Source organism: Pristis pectinata, chromosome 3 (genome assembly GCF_009764475.1).
Source record: "Pristis pectinata isolate sPriPec2 chromosome 3, sPriPec2.1.pri, whole genome shotgun sequence".
Classification (NCBI taxonomy): Eukaryota; Metazoa; Chordata; class Chondrichthyes; order Rhinopristiformes; family Pristidae; genus Pristis; species Pristis pectinata.
The window spans coordinates 5883101-5902654 of record NC_067407.1 but is presented as its reverse complement, the minus strand read 5'-3'; the positions used below and the strand labels follow the sequence as shown (position 1 = coordinate 5902654).

General features: G+C 44.9%; 1 protein-coding gene across 6 annotated transcripts in view; it reads left to right on the top strand.

The window, feature by feature from the left end:
* The window catches only part of adgrl2a (adhesion G protein-coupled receptor L2a), a 775507-nt gene that overhangs the window by 720763 nt on the left and 35190 nt on the right, over nt 1–19554 (top strand). For 5 of the 6 annotated variants that reach the window (XM_052010661.1, XM_052010657.1, XM_052010658.1 and 2 more), the window contains 3 exons: nt 5194–5414; nt 8210–8276; nt 13980–14071. In XM_052010661.1, coding sequence (XP_051866621.1) covers nt 5194–5414; nt 8210–8276; nt 13980–14071 — 380 coding nt within the window. Of the gene's footprint in view, nt 1–5193; nt 5415–8209; nt 8277–13979; nt 14072–18023; nt 18069–18381; nt 18409–19554 lie in introns of all 6 variants that reach the window. The other variant, XM_052010660.1, reaches the window with a different exon arrangement.

Sequence of the window (19554 nt, the reverse complement as noted above, 5' to 3'; positions counted from 1 at the left end):
CAGCCCAACTGCTGACTAGTCCCATCTGCCTGCGTTTAGCCCAGAGCCCTCTAAACCTCTCTGATCCGTGTACTTATCTGGATGGCTTTTTAATGTTGTTAATGTGCCCACCTCAACCACTATTTCTGGCAGCTCATTCCAAATATGCACCACCCTTTGCGTGAAGAAGCTGCCCCAATGTCCCTTTTCAATCTCTGATCTTAACCCTATGCCCTCTTGTTTTTAGCACCTCCTCCCTGGGATAAAATCTATGTGCTTTCACCGTCCATGCCCCTCATGCTACCTCTATCAGGTCACCCCTCAATCTCCTACGCTCCAAGGAATAGTCCTAAACTACGCAACCTCTCCTTGTAACTCAGGCCCCCAAGCCCAGGCAACATCCTGGTAAATCTTTTCTGCACTCTTTCTAGTTTAATAACACCTTTCCTAAAACAAGGTGACCAAAATTGTACACAATACTCCAAGTGCAGCCTCACAAGTGTCTTATATAACTGCATTGTAACTTCTCAACTCCTAGACTCAATGCCCCTGATGCCCCTTTTAAATCTCTGATCTTAAACCCATGCCCTCTTGTTTTTAGCACCCCTTCCCTGGGAAAAAGACTGTGTGCTTTCACCCTGTCTATGCCCCTCATGATCTTATATACCCCTGTTAGGTCACCCCTCAACTTATGCACCAGCTAGCCTATCTCCTTAATTGGACTACGTTGCTGGGCTAATTCTTTTGGTTCCAACAACTACTTTTTGGTTCCAACAACCACTTTTCAAAGAATGGTGTTGTGAGAGGTGGGGTTGGGCAGTTTCTCCTGAAGCTTGTAAATTTGAAGCAGCTGATTAGGGTCAGAGTTACCCGATGGAAGCCACACACACTGAGCTCCATGGATGGAGATAACTGGGCTGATCCGCCAGTTGTCCCAGGGTGATTCTCCTGTCAACTGCTCGATAAGAAGTGCTCAATCACAATCAAGTTTAGTATCACTGACTTATATGTCATGAAATTTGTTGTTTTGCGGCAGCAGTACAGTGCAAAGACATAAAATTACTATAAATTACACAAATAAATAAATAGTGCAAAAAAAAGGAACAATGATGTAGTGTTGATGGGTTCATGGACCATTCAGAAATCTGATGGCGGAGGGGAAGAAGCTGTTCCTGAATCATTGAGTGTGGGTCTTCAGGTTCCTGTACCTCCTCCCTGGTGGTACTAATGAGAAGAGGGCATGTCCCGGATGGTGAGGGTCCTTAGTGATGGATGCCACTTTTTTGAGGCACCGCCTCTTGAAGATGTCCTCGGTGGCAGGGAGGGTTGTGCCTGTGATGGAGCTGGCTGAGTCTACAACCCTCTGCAGCCTCTTGCGATCCTGCGCATTGGAGCCTCCATACCAGGCGGTGATGCAACCAGTCAGAATGTTCTCCACCGTACATCTGTAGAAATTTGCAAGTCTTTGGTGACGTACCGAATCTGTTCAAACTCCTAATGGAGTAGAGCTGCTGGCGTGCCTTCTTCGTGATTGCATCAATGTGTTGGGCCCTGGATAGATCCTCCGAGATGTCCCCTGCCCCCTACTTGATAACACAACTCTGTGATGAACTCTCATATATTTTGACTGTCTCTCTTTCCTGTTCTCTTTCTCTCACTCTCTCTATCCTTTGGTTGGTGATACTCTTGCCCTCATCCAACCGCTTTCCCCTCTCTGCAGCAACACTGCACTGGGATCCTGATTCCCTGTCGGAATAGATGCACCCTCATTGCCACATCCCTCCATGGCCTCATCTCTCCTCCCTCTGTCATCCCCCCCACCATCCCCACAAACCATTGAGATCTCTACCCTTCCCCATAACTGGTCACACCATCCTTGACTTTCTTTGCGGCACCATCTGGTGGTCCTGCCTTCAGCTGCCTGCCCCCAAGCTGCAGAATCCCTCCCCTAAACTTCCCTACCTCCCCCAATCTTTAAGATACACTTTCCAATCTACCTCTCCCACCAAACATTTGCTCAGCTGCCCAAACATCTTCTCAATTACTGAGCATCAAACCTTGTCTGAAAATGCTCTGGTGAAATGCTTTGGGATCTTTTGCTGCTTAAATGCAAAGTGTTTGTTGGTACGGCACCTGGTTTCCTCAGGACATCCCAAAACACGATTTTAGCCAATAAATTCCTAGCTCTATCCTGTTCTCAAGACCAGAAAACTTCCTTCCTTCTCAGCCTTACCTTGCTTTGTAAAAGCCAGGCTTGGCATCTCCAATCTCTGGACCCATTGTGTGCCCAGTCAGTCTTTCCACAAAGCGTCCTACTGCTCGCTGTGTTGGCTGGGTGTAAATGATCCCCGTCACAATTTTCAGAGTAGGCGAGTTATCCGCTGTGCCCTAGATGACAATTGTCTCTCAGCAAAGAGGTTCATCCATTATTTTGCTGGAATGTGTGAACTTGCTATCCGTGTTCCTCGAATCATGAGGAGCGATTGCCCCTTGAAAAACCCTTCCCTAGCTGTAAAGCGTTTTGGGATACCTTAACTCACTGAAATTTGCCAAATAAATGCAAGTTGTCACTCTTTTCTCCTTTGGTCCTTGCTTTCTCTCTTGCATATTTGCTTTCCCTATTCTCCTTATTTTTTCTTATCTGACTTTTTTTCCCATTGCTTCATCCTCCCGCTCTCATTTGCTCTCTCCTCTTTATAATCTCACTTGCACTCTTTCTTGTTCCCTCCTCCCTTGTGAGTTCTAGGGTTTGAGGGATGTAGCCTTTATCTTTGGTACGGTGTGCATCCCAATACTGGAGTTGAAAGCACCAGGACCTTTACATTTAATTCAATTTGAATCCAAGAGCCCACCAGGAATTTGTTTTGAAACAAAGACCAAAAATTGTGGAGTGCTTTTCTGTTTAATAACCCATCAAATCCTTGATAATTGCCATCCATTTATTCATCCAGTATCCCGGCTCATCTCATCAAATATTGTAGCTTCCAAGGAAGGTTCCAGAGGTCACATAGACTAGATGCACTTGCGATTGGCATTATGATTTTTTAATGTAATTACATAGAAAGATGATGAATTATTTAGCAATTGCAAAACTTACAATTGGGCCTGTGGTGATTCGTCATTTGTATAAATGTCACAGGTTCTTTGAACGATGGACATTATTGTTTTCGTTCTTGAAGGGAAGGCAGTGAACAATTGATTGAGTTCTTAGAGTGTACACCAGGTGATAATTGTCTCTGGCCTTGCGTTGTGAGTTATAGAGAGCAAAGATGCTTCTATGGTTGGCGAAGTGGCTTGTCATTCTTGCCCTGGGTTAGAATGAATGTGTATCTTGCCACTTTCATTGTGTCGGCCTGGGCTAAGTGGTCAATAAGCCAACAGAAACTCATTGTGCCATGGCTTCCAGCCAAGAAGCTCCAAGGCAATGGGTTGGGGTGAGGAGTGACAAGTCGTATGTTTTCTGCATGATAGTAGTGTATGGGGATAGGAAGGAAGGGTGGTGATGAGTGGTGACCTTAGTGATGGGTAGCCCTAAAGTCACGGAGTTTAACGGCACAGAAACAGGCCTTTCAGCCCAACTCCTCCATGCCAACCATGGTGTCTTCCTGAGCTAGTCCCCTGTGTCTGTATTTGGCCCATCTTGCCTTCATATTCATGGTCCATTCTTGCTACTTGTATCCTTAGTGATTAAAGATAAAATCATGTCTTTGATGAAACAAGGATATAACAAGCAACAGACAGGCATTCAAAATCTAATAGGTAGTATTTAGAAATGGAAAAGGATTTAAAATTATAGTGGGAGTTGTGGAAAGCCCTCTAGCTGTTTACTGGTAGAATGTATAAATGCAGCGATTAGTCACACAATTTTTGCAATAAGCAAACTAACTCTTTTAAGAAACATCATACATTTCTTAAGTGCATTCAGCATGTGCATTCAGTATAACTTGTCCCAGAACTAATAAGTGGGAAAGGTAGCTTTTCCCAAACCCATCACCAAGAAGCACCACCACCCGCAGGTTCCCCTCCAAGTCGTATACAAGTCTGACTTGGAAGTTCATCGTCTCTGGATCGAAATCCTGGAACTCCCTCCCCAGAACCACAGCATCTTGAGAAAGCAGCTCACCGCCACCTTCTCAAAGACAGTTTGGTCAACATTATAAACAATGCAGATGGAAACCTGAAATAACAAAGAGATGTTAATAAATCAACAGAATAGAGAAAGTTGTGGCAAACGAAGGTATCCGGATTGAGTCTAAAATGAATGAAACAAAGAGAGCTTCCTAGATGGAAATAATAGGAAGGTCTGAAGAAAATAAGGGTTTGTATTGGCCAATGTCAGGAAGAGATTATGGGAATAATCAAAAAGGCTATGGAATGCCAGCTTTTATATCTACAGGGTGAGTACATTGGTGGATCCAGATTTCACACACGTGTTCACTCTGAACAATGGACTTTAAGACGGTAGTATTTACCAAAATACTCTCTGGTCTGTTGTGTTTAAATTACAAAGAGAAGTCATGCAGATTTGTATTCCCCAAGATTCAGACCACTCGGAGATAATTTGATTTACCTTGACAAGATGGAGGAATTGATCAGGTGTAACTGGAGGATCCATTCCTGCTGTTTAGGGAGTCTTGGACTGGGGATTAAAGTCTTAACATCAGAGGCAGGCATTGTAGAAGTGCAGTTAGGAGACATTTCTGCATGCAAAACTTTGCAAAAGTTTGGAACTTTCTTCCACAAACAACTTTGCTGCTCACTGCATTGTTAATTTTAAATCTGAGATTGGTAGTCTGTTGTTAAAAATGGGGATAAATATAAGATATCTTTATTAGTCAAATGTACATCGAAACTCACAGTGAAATGCACCTTTTGCGTAGAGTGTTCTGGGGGCAGCCCGCAAGTGTCGCCACACTTCCAGCGCCGACATAGCACGCCCACAGCTTCCTAACCCGTACATCTTTAGAATGTGGGAGGAAACCGGAGCACCCGGAGGAAGCCCGCGCAGACACGGGGAGGACGTACAAACTCCTTACAGGCAGTGGCCAGATTTGAACCCGTGTCGCTGGCGCTGTAATAGCGTTACGCTAACTGTTACACCGATGATGTTGAAAGGCAGGAGATGCTAAGAGCTCTCCTCCCATTCCTATTTTGATTGTCCCAAAGCTCTCCTTCTCCCTCCTCTTTTTTGAAAGGGTCTTTCTCTTGTTTCAGATCGCCTGCTCCATATTTGCTGGTTTGCTCCACTTCCTCTTCCTGGCTGCCTTTGTCTGGATGTGCTTGGAAGGTGTTCAGCTCTATCTCATGCTGGTGGAGGTCTTTGAGAGCGAATACTCTCGGAAAAAATACTTCTACCTCTGCGGCTACCTCATTCCGGCTATTATCGTGGGAGTCTCGGCAGCCATTGACTATAAGAGCTACGGGACAAAGAAAGTGTAAGTTGATCGCTGGCAGCTCCGTTTTTCTCCACTCCGTAGCTTTGGGCGATTATGTTGCTAAAAGTAAAGTTTATGTCAAGTCATAGAGTCAAACAGTATAGAACCAAGCCCTTCAGCCCACCACGTTAATATTGAATATCAAGTCCCCATCTATACCAGCCTCCCCTCCATAGACTCTGTCTACACTTCCCGCTGCCTTGGTAAAGCAGCCAGCATAACCAAAGACCCCACCCACCCCGGACATTCTCTCTTCTCCCCTCCCCCATCGGGCAGAAGATACAAAGGCTTGAAAACAAGTACCACCAGGCTCAAGGACAGCTTCAATCCCTCTGTTTTAAGACTGTTGAAGAGACCCTTTGTATGATAAGGATGAACTCTTGATCTCTCAATCTACCTCGTCATGGCCCTTAGACTAGTCGTCTGCCTGCACTGCACTTTCTCTGTAACTGTAACCCTATGTTCTGCATTCTGTTATTGTTTTTCCCTTTGTACTGCCTCAATGTACTTATGTTTGGAATGATCTGTATGGATGGCACGCAAAACAACGTTTTTCACTGTACCTCATTTTTCATGTGACAATGATAAACCAATTACCATCCTATTTACCAGCACTTGGTCTATTGCTTGGTGATCTAAGTGCTTGTCCAGATGCTTCTTAAATGTTGTGAGAGTCTCTGCCTTTTCCAACTCCTTAGGCAGTGCTTTCCAGACTCCAGTCATGCTTTCGGTGACAAATATTCTTCCTCCGATCCCCTCCAAACCTTGAAATCCTCACCTTGAATCCCTCTGCCAGTGAAAAAAGTTTCTTACTGTCTACCCTATCTATGCCTCTCATAATTTTATATATTTAGTTAAAACAAAGCATACAAGTGTCAGTGAGAATAGCATGGTCAGAGGGTTATCCTTTAAAGAATACATGCCTTGGTGCCCAGTACAAGGTACTTCATGCTTTGTTAAGACTGGAGTCATAGAATCATACAGCACGGGACAAGCCCTTTGGCCCAGCTCGTTCATGCCGACCACGAAACCCATCTAAGTTAGTCCTATTTGTCTGCATTTGGCCCTTATCCCTCTAAACCGTCCCTACCCATGCATCTGTCATGTGTCTCTTCAAGCCTTCTGCAGAATCACAAATTGTAACCACAGGTTGACTCAGACACCGGTTGATACTGAGTTAGCTAATGTGAGAGAGGTGTAGAAGTTTCTGTGCTGCAGTTGCCCTCAATACCTGAGAGGTTGGAAGACCTTGGGCAGGGTTATTTTCTCCAGACTAGTCAATCAATGCGGGAAATTTAGCGGTACATGAGCTGGGTGCTACCAGCTAATAGTATTCTACATCCAATATCCAATGAAGCCTATGGAACTATGTTCTGGAGGGAGAGTACAATAAACTACTGATTATTAATGCCACTTCCCAGGCATGTATCTCAAGGCAACGATCTGTGGGAGGAAGGGGATTGTCAACGTATCAGGTCAGAACCCTGCATCAGGTCTGTGTCTCCATGTAGATCTAGGCAATGTGTCTTTTGGTCTCAAACAAGGAGGGGCATTGCCCAGTTGTGGTTCTACACAAGGACTCATGGCTGCCCCTTGGTCTCTCATTCCAACAAGGAGTCATAGAGAGATGCAGCAGGGAAAAAGGCCCTTCAGCCCACCGAGTCCGTGCTGACCTTCAAGCACCCATTTTTGCACTAATCCTACCCTGACCCACTTTGTTCTTCCCACATTCCCATCAACAGGCCTCATAGTCTATCGCCTACACACCAGGGGCGATTTATGGTATCAAATTAACCTACCGGCCTGCACGTTTTAGGAAGATGGGAGGTAATCCAAGCACAAATGTGGTCACAAGAAGAACATGCAAACTCCACAGTGTCGAGTGTCAAGGAGTTGATATCATGAGGGAAATGGATTTCGGGAGATATTTTGAAACTTTCAAAACCCACAGATCCAGTGGGTCAGAAAATGCATTGCACTGGTCAGAAAACGACTGCTTTCACTGGGTATGTAATTGCAGAAGGTCAGATCCAACAACTCCGCAAACCAGGGTCACCGTAGAGGGCACCATTTCCAACCAGTATGACATTTCATGGCTCCTTATCCACCCCACTAGGACCTTCTGCATTCATGGAGATACTACAGCAAAGAAGAAGGCTATTCAATACATCAAGTTTATGCTAGCTAGTTCATGCTGCCATTCCCCTGTTCTCTCCTTGCAGCCTTGCAAGATTATTTCCCTCAAGTGCCTATCTAATTTCCTTCTGAAATCATTAATCATCTCTGCTTCTGCAATCCTCACAGGCAGCGAGTTCCAGATCTTCACCACTCAATGCACAAAACAATTCTGCTTCATATCCTCAGTGGAGACACAAGAGACTACAGATGCTGGAATCTGGAGCAACTCAAAAAGAGCTGGAGGAACTCAGCGGGTCAGGCAGCATCTGTGGGGGGAGGTGGACAGTCCAGATGAAGGGTCTTGTCCCAAAATGTTGACTGTCCATTTCCGTCCATAGATGCTGCCTGACCCGCTGAGTTCCTCCAGAGCTTTTTGTGTTGCTTCATATCCTCACTGTATCTTTTACCCTAAACCTTTTTAATCCTCATTTCATTAATTAATGGGAACATCTTTGTCTACCTTACTTAAACTCATCAAGGGCATCCAATAAATGTCAGCAAGCCAGCAGATCCCACAGCCCCAGTGTGAAACCATCGGTAGGACTTTTATCAAGATAGTAAATGGGAATTTTAAGTGTGGATTTTATACTCAACACACATCTGTCCTCTCCTTCCAGTTGCTGGCTCAGGAACGATAATCATTTCATCTGGAGTTTCATCGGACCAGTTGCATTCATCATTGTGGTAAGATGTTTTGGCTGACGCCATTTCTTTTCCTAACTCATGATCTGTTTTGTTAGTCACAGTTCGAACAGTTGAGTTGGTGTCCTGGGACTCTGCTGAACCCGAAACAATGGTCTGTGTCAGCACAGGGCTCATTGGAAGGGAAGAGAACTTTCAACACACAGTGATACAGGGTGTGATATGCTTGACTTTACAACGACGTGCTGATTGATTCTTTCCTTTGCCATCAAACAGATGTCTGTATACTGCTTTATTAATGGATCATTATGTACAGTGCAATGCAAGCCAGGAAACTGGGTGAATAACACCAAGGTCCTACTTTTTAAAATAAAATCCCAAGGCACAGGTATATTGGGGGATAACAAAGGTGAAGTTAAGGCTTTTCTCTGTGCCCTGAATTGAAAGCATTGAGGTAGATTTCTTGGGGGTAGGATGTTGGTGAACAGTGCTGAGGGGCAAAGATTTAATGGGAGAAGAAGAATCAGATTTATTATCACTGACTTAAGTGTCGTGAAATTTGTTGTTTTGCAGCAGCAGTACAGTGCAAAGATATGAAAATTACTCTAAATTACAAAATGAAGAAAAGGTGCAAATAAAAGGCATAACGACGTAGTGTTCATGGGTTCATGGACCGTTCAGAAATCTGATGGCGGAGGGGAAGAAGCTGTTCCTGAAACATTGAGTTTGGGTCTTCAGGCTCCTGTACCTCTTCCCCAATGGTAGTAATGAGAAGAGGGCATGTCCTGGATGTTGAGGGTCTTTAGTGATAGATGCCGCCTTCTGGAGGCACCGCCTCTTGAAGATGTCCTCGATGGTGGGGAGGGTTGTGCCCGTGATGGAGCTGGCTGAGTCTACAGCCCTCTGCAGCCTCCTGTGATCCTGTGCATTGGAGCCTCCATACCAGGCGGTGAGGCAACCAGTCAGAATGCTCTCCACCGTACATCTATAGAAATTTGTAAGTGTCTTTGGTGACGTACCAAATCTGCTCAAACTCCTAATGAAGTAGAGCTGCTGGCGTGCCTTCTTCGTGATTACATCAATGTGTTGGGCCCAGGATAGATCCTCTGAGATATTGCCCAGGAATTTGAAGCTTGAAATTGAGGGGCAACATTTTTACACAAAGGGCAGTATGTATATGGAACGAGCTGCCAGAGAAGTGGTTGAGGCAGGTACAATAACAATTTTTAAAAGACAGTTGGACAGGTAAATGAATTGGAAAGGTTTAGAAGGTTATGGGCCAAATGCTGGCAAATGGGACCGGCTTGGATGGGGCATCTTGGTCAGTATGGACCAGATGGGTCAAAGGGCCTGTTTCCATTCTCTATGACTCTAAAACACTGGTCAGGAGTGTCTAAACTGTCATATAGTTAAACAGCACCAAAACAGGCCCTTCGGCCCAACTTGTTCATGCCGACTAAGTCGTCTACCTGAACTAGTCCCATTTGCCCATGTTTGGCCCATATCTCTCTGAACCTTTTCTATCCATGTACCTGTCCAAATGACTTTAAACCTGGGAAAAACTAACCCTGGGAAAAAGATCATTCACCTCATCTACGCCCCTCATGATTTTATAAACTTCTATAAGGTCACCCCTCAGCCTCCTTCACTCCAGGGGAAACAATCCCAGCCCATCCAGTCTCTCCTTATAACTCAAGGCCTCCAGCCCTGACAAGCATCCCTGTGAATCTTTTCTGAACCCTCTCGAGCTTAATCACACCCTTCCTATTACTCAAGGAATCGACAGCCTCGTGTCCAATCATTGCTTGTGAACTTGGGTAGTGAGTCCCTGAGTTTCAGGGTATTAGGCAGATCCTATCATGATAAATCCAGGCACAGGGGACAGGGAAGAAATGATGAGTAACAAGTACTTGGAATCTTCTTCCCTACTTGGGTTAGGGGCGTAAGGATCTTCATTTCCTATCCCAGTCCCGGGACATTCGGAAGAACTTTATGGACAATGAAGAAGTGTGATTGAAGGGAAATGTCAGTGAAGGGAAGCCTGGTAGCCAATTAGTTTTCTCCATTAAACCCTTCAAAAAACCCAAAAGCCATGAAACTACTGGATTGTTAAAACCCTGCTGCTTCATTTGCATCTTTCAGGGAAGTAAACCTATCATCCTGAACTTGGTCTGGCCTGTATGTGGCTGCAGACCTGACAATGCCTGTTAACTACCCTCCTTAGTTCAAGGGCAGTTAAGGGACGGACAACATATACCAGCCAAGTCCGTGACCAATGAATGAAATAAATTAATAAAAGTGATTGTGGACAGGTGTTATTTTTGCCCAACTGATCTAGATATGGACTTTGGTGTATGGGGGTAATGGTGGCTCACTGTTTAGCACATTTGCCTTTGAGAATAGAGGTTGTGGGTTCAAGTTTCACTCTTGGACAAAAATCCAGGCAGTACTGAAGGAGAGTGTGTCTGTCGGAGACACCAGGTGAGAGGTTAAAGCAACGCTCTATCAGGTGGTTGTAAACTTGCCTCCACAGTGCGACATTGTAGAAGTGCTGACCCTTCACTTGATACTGCTGTGAGTATGTGTGTGTGTGTGTGTGTGTGTGTGTGTGTGTGTGTGTGTGTGTGTGTGTGTGTGTGTGTGTGTGTGTGTGTGTGTGTGTGTGTGTGTGTGTGTGGGAGCTTGCAGTCTGCAAACTGCCTGCTGTAATCCCCACATTACAGCAGTGACTACATTTCAGAAAGTACTTCAGTGGCTTCAAAGAGCTGTTGGGCTTCCTGGAAGTGCTCAATGCATCCTTTCATTTAGTGAGTCCCATGTATTATAAAATATCATAAAGTGTCTCTGGCAATGCACTTAAAAGCTATTCCTATCTCCTCCCCACACACTTCCCAAATAGTCATGCCACCGAGTTCACAATCCCAACCTCCCACCACCAACAAAGGCACAATTATATCAGCTTCCTTTGAACCACTTGGAAGGTTATCATATCCATGAAGAAAGCCGTGTGCATGTAATGAGCATTGGGAAACCATTAGTATGCCTGAAATGCTTTAATGAAAGCTTGGATCATGGCACGTCAATAGCAGTACTTATCATTCGGACAGCTCCATCTGCACCTTTAATATTTAATTTGGTTCATTCAGAGTTCAATCTCGCACACATGCCTTTCTTCTGAGAGCAATTGGGTGGCCCCTTGGTCCTGGAGAGAAAGGAACGAGTTCTGTCTGCCTGGCTGGCAGTGAACACCTCTCAGCCAAGAGCCAAGCTCTTTCAGTAGGTGACACCCATCCCAGCTGGCTCAGAGGACCTGAGGGGGATGGAAGCAAGACTGGTTCACACCAGCCACTTCACAACGTTATCTCGCTGTTCACATCTCATTGTATCCGCAGGTTGTGTGAGATGGAGTTTAAACTATTCTAAGCTTGTGGGAGATGTGACTTGACTGGATAGCTTGCTGGTTTTAAGATCCACTTCAGTAATCTGGAGACTGCAGTTGAATTCTTTAAATTGTAGCACTAAAGGAAAGTAATGACTCGATTACATTTGGCTGTGCCTCTTGTTCATTGACCAGAGCATAATAGAGGATGGACTGAGCACAATACTCTCAGCCTGACGGGTGTTTCAAATCCTTGCCCTAATTTTTGTCTGCCTCCAATTCTGGCTTCACCACCTCTGTACTTTCCTCCAGCTCAAAGAATACCCCGAAATCTCAGCAGTTCACGGTTGGTTGCTTGAATGTCACGAGTTTTAATCGGTGCACTACTGACGTTTGTGCCTTCAGCTGCCGTGGCCCAACTTCACTCCTGAAACCTCTCTGCTTCCCTGTGCCCTCGATCTTCCTTCAAGACACTCTATCCATTTGAGTTTTTTAGTTACCTGCCCTCATTGTGCTACGCTGGACAAAAGTTAATTGTTTGCCTTCACCCTTTTATACTAAGCATCTCAGGAAAAAAACATTTTGTTTCCTGTTCTGGCCCCCACGTTCCCCCAGTGAGTGAGCTGACTCTTTTCCCATCTTCCACCGGCCCATGAGTTGATAAACCATTGCAGATCCCCTCCTAACTTTAGATGCATAAAGGGGTAAAGTCAGTGAGCTCTCTCTGTGCAAAAACAGTAATCTGTCACAAACTAACTGGATCTCAGAGCTTTGTTTCTGGAAATATTGATTTGGAAGCTAAAATAAATATGTCAAATCAGTGCACCTTCAACTTTTGTGTACTTAATATTTAATAACTCTATTTCTCTTTTGAGGATCTGGCACTGTATTAAAACCGCATGATCAAAATGAGCTGTGTTCCCTCTGGAAGGACTTGGGCAGTTTACAGAGAGAGAAAGTGCAAATCTTTTTCTTTTGTTCTTTCAAACCTTACCCTGTTCAATAAAAAACAAAGCCATTGAAAAGCTTGAGTTGGAAACACTGGGTAAGGGAGACCATTTGGTCTCTTGAGACTGTTTTACCATTTATAGAACATAGAACATTGAACACTACAGCACAGTACAGGCCCTTCGACCCACAATGTTGTGCGGACATTTAATCCTTCTCTAAGATCTATCTAACCTTTCCCTCCCACATAGCCCCCTATTTTTCTATCATTCATGTGTCTATCTAACAGTCTCTTAAATGTCCCTAATGTATCTGCCCCCACAACCTCTGCCGGCAGTGCGTTCCACGCACCCACCACTATCTGTGTAAAAAACTTACCTTTGACATCCCCCTTATACCTTCCTCCAATCACCTTAAAATTATGTCCCCTCGTGTTAGCTATTGTTGCCCTGGGGAAAAATCTCTGACTGTCCACTCGATCTATGCTTCTTATCTTGTGCACCTCTATCAAGTCCCCTCTCATCCTCCTTCTCTCCAAAGAGAAAAGCCCGAGCTCACTCAACCTATCCTCATAAGACATGCTTTCCAATCCAGGCAGCATCCTGGTAAATCTCCTCTGCCCCCTCTCTAAAGCTTCCACATCCTTCCTACAATGAGGCGACCAGAACTGAACACAATACTCCAAGTGTGGTCTGACCAGAGTCCTATAGAGCTGCAACATCACCTCGCGGCTCTTGAACTCAATGCCCCGACTAATGAAGGCCAACACTCCATACGCCTTCTTAACAACCCTATTGACCTGCATGGCAACCTTAAGGGATCTATGGACATGGACCTTGGCTGACCTGAAACTCGCTCGTTTGACCTGCTTCGGTTTGAAATCCTGAATCACCCCCTCACACAAAATTCTATCGGTCTCATTTTTAACATTTTCATTTGATAACATAGAACATAGAACAGTACAGCACTAGACAGGCCATTTGGCCCACGATGTTGTGCCAATCTTGATGCCGATTTATACTAAATGTCCTATTCCTGTGTATCATCCACATCCCTCCATTCCCTCCATATTCATGTGTCTATCTAAAAGCCTCTTAAACTCCACCAAACTGCCTGCTTCCACTACTGCCCCTAGTAACCCATTCCAGGCACCCACCACTCTCTGCGTAAAATACTTGTCCCTCCTGTCGCCTTCAAACTTCCCCCCAATGACCTTATGAAATAAAAGCAAATGTGAGCCAAAAGGTCCTCGAATCTCTCCCACTTTTTAATGTCATGACTGATTCCGTGCCTCAAGAATAGATTCCCATCCCGACACCCAGTGTTAAGGGCCTGGCCCCTTGTTCCGGACAGCCTCCTCCACCAGAGGTCTTCATTGTACTTGGAGGCCAAGGACTGACCTTTCATTTTGTCGGCAGGTCAACATCTTCTTCCTGATCGTCACCGTCTACAAAATGGTGAAGCACACGCCGACGCTGAAACCTGACTCAAGCAGGTTGGAGAACATCAAGTAAGTGGAGACAACTGTGGGAGGGTGGGCAAAGACTTGAGGGCGGGTGACTCAATTGCTTCTCTGTGTTGCCTTTTCCAATGCTGGTCTGGACTCTACTTATTGACTTAGATCATTAGACCACAGTAGATGGCCATTCAAATCCATCAGGTCTATGCTGGTTCTGAATAGAGCGACCCCAGCAGTTCCTGCTCTTTCCCTCTGGCCTGGCTACTTATTATTTCTCGACTGCCTGTTCAATTCCCTTTTGAAGGCCCTGATTGGTTTTCTATCCACAACTCATAGAATCACAGGGTCATACAACATGGAAACAGGCCCTTTGGCCCAGTTGCTAGTCCATAGCAACCAAGATGCTCATCCAAGTTAGTCCCACTTGCTAGCATTTGGCCCAGAACCTTCTACACCTTTCTAATCCATGTACCTGTCTAACTGTCTTTTAAAAGTTGTTATTGTACCTGCCTCAACCACTTCCTCTGACACCCCATTCCACATACAGACCACCCTTTGTGTAAAAAAGTTGCCCCTCAAGTTCCAATTAAATCTTTCCCCTCTCACCTTAAACAAATGTCCTTTAATTCTTGATTCCCCAACCCTGGGAAAAAGACTGAGTGCTTTCACCCTATCTATGCCCCTCATGATTTTATACACCTCTATAAGGCCATCTTTCAGTCTCCTACGCTCCAAGGAATAAAGTCTTAGCCTGTCCAACCTCTCCTTATAACTCAGTCCCTCAAGTCCTGGCAACATCCTTGCAAATCTTTTCCGCACTCTTTCCAGTTTAATAACATGTTTCCTATAGCAGGGAGACCAAAACTGAACACAATACTCCAAGTGCGGCCTCATCAGCCTCCTGTACAAGTGCACCATGACCTCCCAACTTTCATACTCAATACCCTGACTTATGAAGGCCAGGGTGCCAAAAGCCTTCTTCACCACCCTGTCTACTTGTGACTCCCCTTTCAGTGAACCATGCACTTGTACTCCTAGGTCCCTTTGTTCTACAACACTCCCCAGGGCCCTGCCGTTCACTGTGAAAGTCCTACCTGGATTTGACTTTACAAACTCCTTTAAGCAGTGAGTTCCAATTCATCTTCTCTGCATTAAAAGATTATTTTCCCTCAGGATCCTCTGTAACTTTGGTCCAAAAGTTTAAATCTGCACCCCTTGTCCTTGAACTTATTGCGAATGGTAACAGCTCCCCTCTCTCTACCCTCTCTCAGTCCATCATAATCGTGTGCACCTCTTCCAGCTCTTCCAATCTCCCTTACTCCAAGGAAAACACGTTCATCTCCTCCGGTCTCACGCTGGAGCTGAAATCCCTCGTCCTGGGATGGGGTTGGTGAAATCTTTCCGCGAATAAAGCTGTGATCTGTGACTCCCAGTTCTCCACACCCCTCTCCCTACCAGGGACAGCTTCTCTCTCAGTAGCATGACCGAAAGGTCAGGTATGTTTGCCAATTTTGAAGGGTAATTTCAGGTCTGAACGGGAGCCAAGCAAGTACTAATCTCAGTCTCGAGGGCTCGCATTTGTCAGAAGTGAAGTAATTTCATTGGTGTTTTAAAAACTCAGTCTGCTGTTTGTTTGGATATTTGCTGTGGCTTAATGGAGTTTGTTTTGCTAAATGGCTTTCTTTTTCATCGTGAATAGTATTCCTTCGTAATCTTGCACTCTTCAGAGACTGAACTGCATGTTTGTCAACAGATCCAGCGGCTGTCAATGTGATAACTACAGGCTTGGCTTGTTCAATAACTGCCAGCCACATAGCAACTTACGGTATTTGCATAGAATAATGACAGAAGGTATTATTTTATAACAATATAGTGTGGTTTGGGAAATGCAGTACTAATGGTTATCAAGGACCAAGAAGGCGCTGCTTCAAAGAGCAGTGCAAGTCATTTTTGGAAAGAGAATTGGACAGATGTACAAGGAGAATTCAGCAGGGTTTAAGGCTATAAGATATAGGAGCAGAATTAGGCCATTTGGCCGATCAAGTCTGCTCCGCCGTTCAATTATGACTAATTTTTTTCAACATTCACCCCCTTACCAATCAAGAACCTATCAATCTCTTCCTTAACTACACCCAATGACTTGGCCTCCGCAGCCCTCTGTGGCAACAAATTCCACAGATTCAACACCGTCTGGCTGAAGAAACTCCTCCTCACCTCAGTTCTAAATGGATGTCCCTTTATTCTGAGGCTGCGCCCTCGGATCCTGGACTCTCCACTGATGGAAACATCCTCTCCACGTCCACTCTATCCAGGCTTTTCAGTATCTGGTAGGTTTCAATCAGATCCCCCCACATCCTTCTGAACTCCATCGAGTACAGGCCCAGAGACATCAAACGCTCCTCATAGGTTAAGCCTTTCATTCCTAGGATCATTCTTGGCAGAAGTATCAGAGCAGTGGTTGAATTTTTTTAGCTTTCCAGCACACACAGTAGGCCAAATGACCTTTCCTATATCATAAGATTTACTGCCATACTTAATATGGGTATTGATGGGTCTAAGTCCTGGAACTCCCAACCCAATGGCACCATTACCACACTGACTGCACCAGTTAATGAAGGTGACTCACCACCAGCATTTCAAGGGCCTTTCGGGATGGGCAATGGGGGCTGGGGGACCTATATCCCATAAATTAAAATAAAAGCAAATTAAAATGAAACTGCTCATATTGGTGCACCCAGCCCTGTCCCAATAAATTTGCTAGAAAAATGTATGCTTCTATTAATACATTCCACAAGTGTTGTAAATCAAAGACTGGGTGGTTTACTTTTTATTTCTGACTGTGGAAATTTGACTGGCTGAACATTTTCCATCCTGTGCATTGTGCAACCTGTGTCAAAGAAGCCACCATAAGGCAGGGTTTAGATTGTAGCAAGACCACACGAGCCTCTGCTGACGGCCTACCGGTCGAAATTGCCCTGTGACTGAGCCACACGGAGCAGAATGCCTTGTCCGCCTGCTTGCCCCATGGTTGAAGACAGCCCAAGAGGACAATTTATGGAAGGGGAGGGAAAAATGAAGAAGTCATTCGGAGTCCCTCTTGGTTGATGCTAGTTGCTGGAATGCGCTCTGTGGTTGAAAAACCAGCTGGCTGGACTCAAGGCGAGAGAGGGGGACTTCAGGGTCCTGGGAGGCAGGAGACAATTTAGGCTGAGTGGGAGGTTAGAAGGGGAGGTGAGTGATCAAGGGGAGAGTCAAACTGAATAGGTATGTCACGTTAATCTCTTTCCTCTTTAATGTCTTTCTCTTTAAAACTCTGGTTAGACCGCACTTGGAGTACTGTGTCCAGTTCTGGTTGCCTCATTATAGGAAGGATGTGGAAGCATTGGAAAGGGTGCAGAGGAGATTTACCAGGATGCTGCCTGGTTTAGAGAATATGCATTATGAGGAGACACTAAGGGAGCTAGGGCTTTACTCTTTGGAGAGAAGGAGGATGAGAGGAGACATGATACAAAATATTAAGAGGAATAGATAGAGTGGACAGCCAGCGCCTCTTTCTCAGGGCACCAATGATCAATACAAGAGGGCATGGCTTTAAAGTAATGGGTGGGAAGTTCAAGGGAGATATCAGAGGGAGGTTTTTCACCCAGAGAGTGGTTGGGGCATGGAATGCGCTGCCTGGGGTGGGGGTGGAGGCAGGTACGTTGGTCAAATTCAAGAGATTACTAGATAAGCACATGGAGGAATTTAAAATAGAGGGATATGTGGGAGGAAGGGGTTAGATAGTCTTAGGCGAGGTTTAAAGGTCGGCACAACATTGTGGGCCGAAGGGCCTGTATTGTGCTGTACTGTTCTATGTTCTATGTTAATTGATGTTAGTTGGCAGGATGTTTAAACATCACTTTCACTGCATGCAGCATGGAGAGAGAGAGTTAATCTGCAGGATCTCCCTCTCTCTTTCTCTCCCTTTTCTTCCCATCCCTCTGCTTCTGCTCACTCACTGCAGTAATTACGGTGTATGTGACGGCTACTATAACACAGACTTACCAGGGTAAGAAAGGATCATGCATAATAATAAAAAAATCTGATTAATGCATGATTTAACACTTTGTGGCTTATCATTTTTTTTCTTAAACGTAATAATTCTGGCCGTAAGTTTTAAATTTTTTTCTGAATCGTGAATGACCGTGTCCGTACTACAATTATTTGGATATATTATCTAAGAGCTAGCATTTTTTTATATTTAAAGAAAACATTAGTTTCTTCAAATATAATTAATTGTGTAAGCGCTTACTTAAGGTTCATTTTCCATTCAATGTTGTCTAATTATTTTTGTTTCTCTTTCTGCTTATAATGCATTCTAGCTATGAGGATAATAAGCCAGACCTCAAGTAAGAGCTTTAGCCTGAAGCTTAATATGCAGAACCATTTTACCTCTCTATCCCTGCGCGAGTTTCTGCTTTCACCTTTTTCGCATTGCTGCTTTATTTTTCTTTTGCAAGAATCCAGCAGTGTTGGCAATCGTGAGGGATACAGCATTGAAATAGGGATTTCAGCCCACCGAGGCCACACTGGTCATCAGGCACCCATCTTTACATTAATCCTGTGCTGCTCCCGTTTTACGTTCCCCACGTTCCCATCAACTCTCTACCCACACACTAGGGAGATCTTACAGCGGCCAATTGACCTACCAACCCATATGTTTTTTGGGATGTGAGGCGAAACTGGAGCACCCGGGGGGAAATCCACGTGGTTATGGGGAGAAGTACAAGTTGAAACTCTGTAGTCCAGCACCGTTGGGACCTCAGAAAATCCAGACCACAGAAATTGTCCTCTGATCATCTTCCTCAGAGCAGGAGAACTGTTTAAGTGTAGACACTCCCCGGGTCATGTAAGGGTTCCAAACTCTGTCCATAATCCAAAGTTTCCATAAGTTGGAAATGCTGTTGCTGAGATTGCAAAGGTTGCACTGGTAGTTTAATCAGGTACAGATTAGTACAGATCTCAGTTAATTTTAGATCTTAGTTAGATCTTAGATAGAATTTGTTAATTAGTACAGATCTGTACTACAGATTCAAAACATGCTGGACCACGGCAGTTGTCCACCCACAGAATGACAGATCAAAGAGTTACAACCTGTACAAATTCCATGCAGACAGCACCCAAGGTCAGGATTGAACTCAGGTCACTGGAACAGTGAAGCAGCAGCTCTACCAGCTGTGCTACTGCCACCCAGGGATTCTCCCAACTCCATGTAGGGGCTGAAGCCAACTATCATGGGCATCAAATACATCACATCCTCCTTCTTCTGTTCCTGAGGCAGTCCCTGGAGATCGAGGATGACTTCCTTCCACTCTGGATCTCTGGGTGTTGGGTCAATGTTGCAGAAGGGCAGGAGGTGCTTGAGGGTACAGCAGGTGATGCACTCCGTCACCATATGCGCTGGGCTGCCTCTCCAGCACTTCTCAAGAGAAGTTGCTCTGCCCATAAGGTGACTGAAGCTTCTTCAGCGTCATGCCCACCAGCAAAACAAAGTT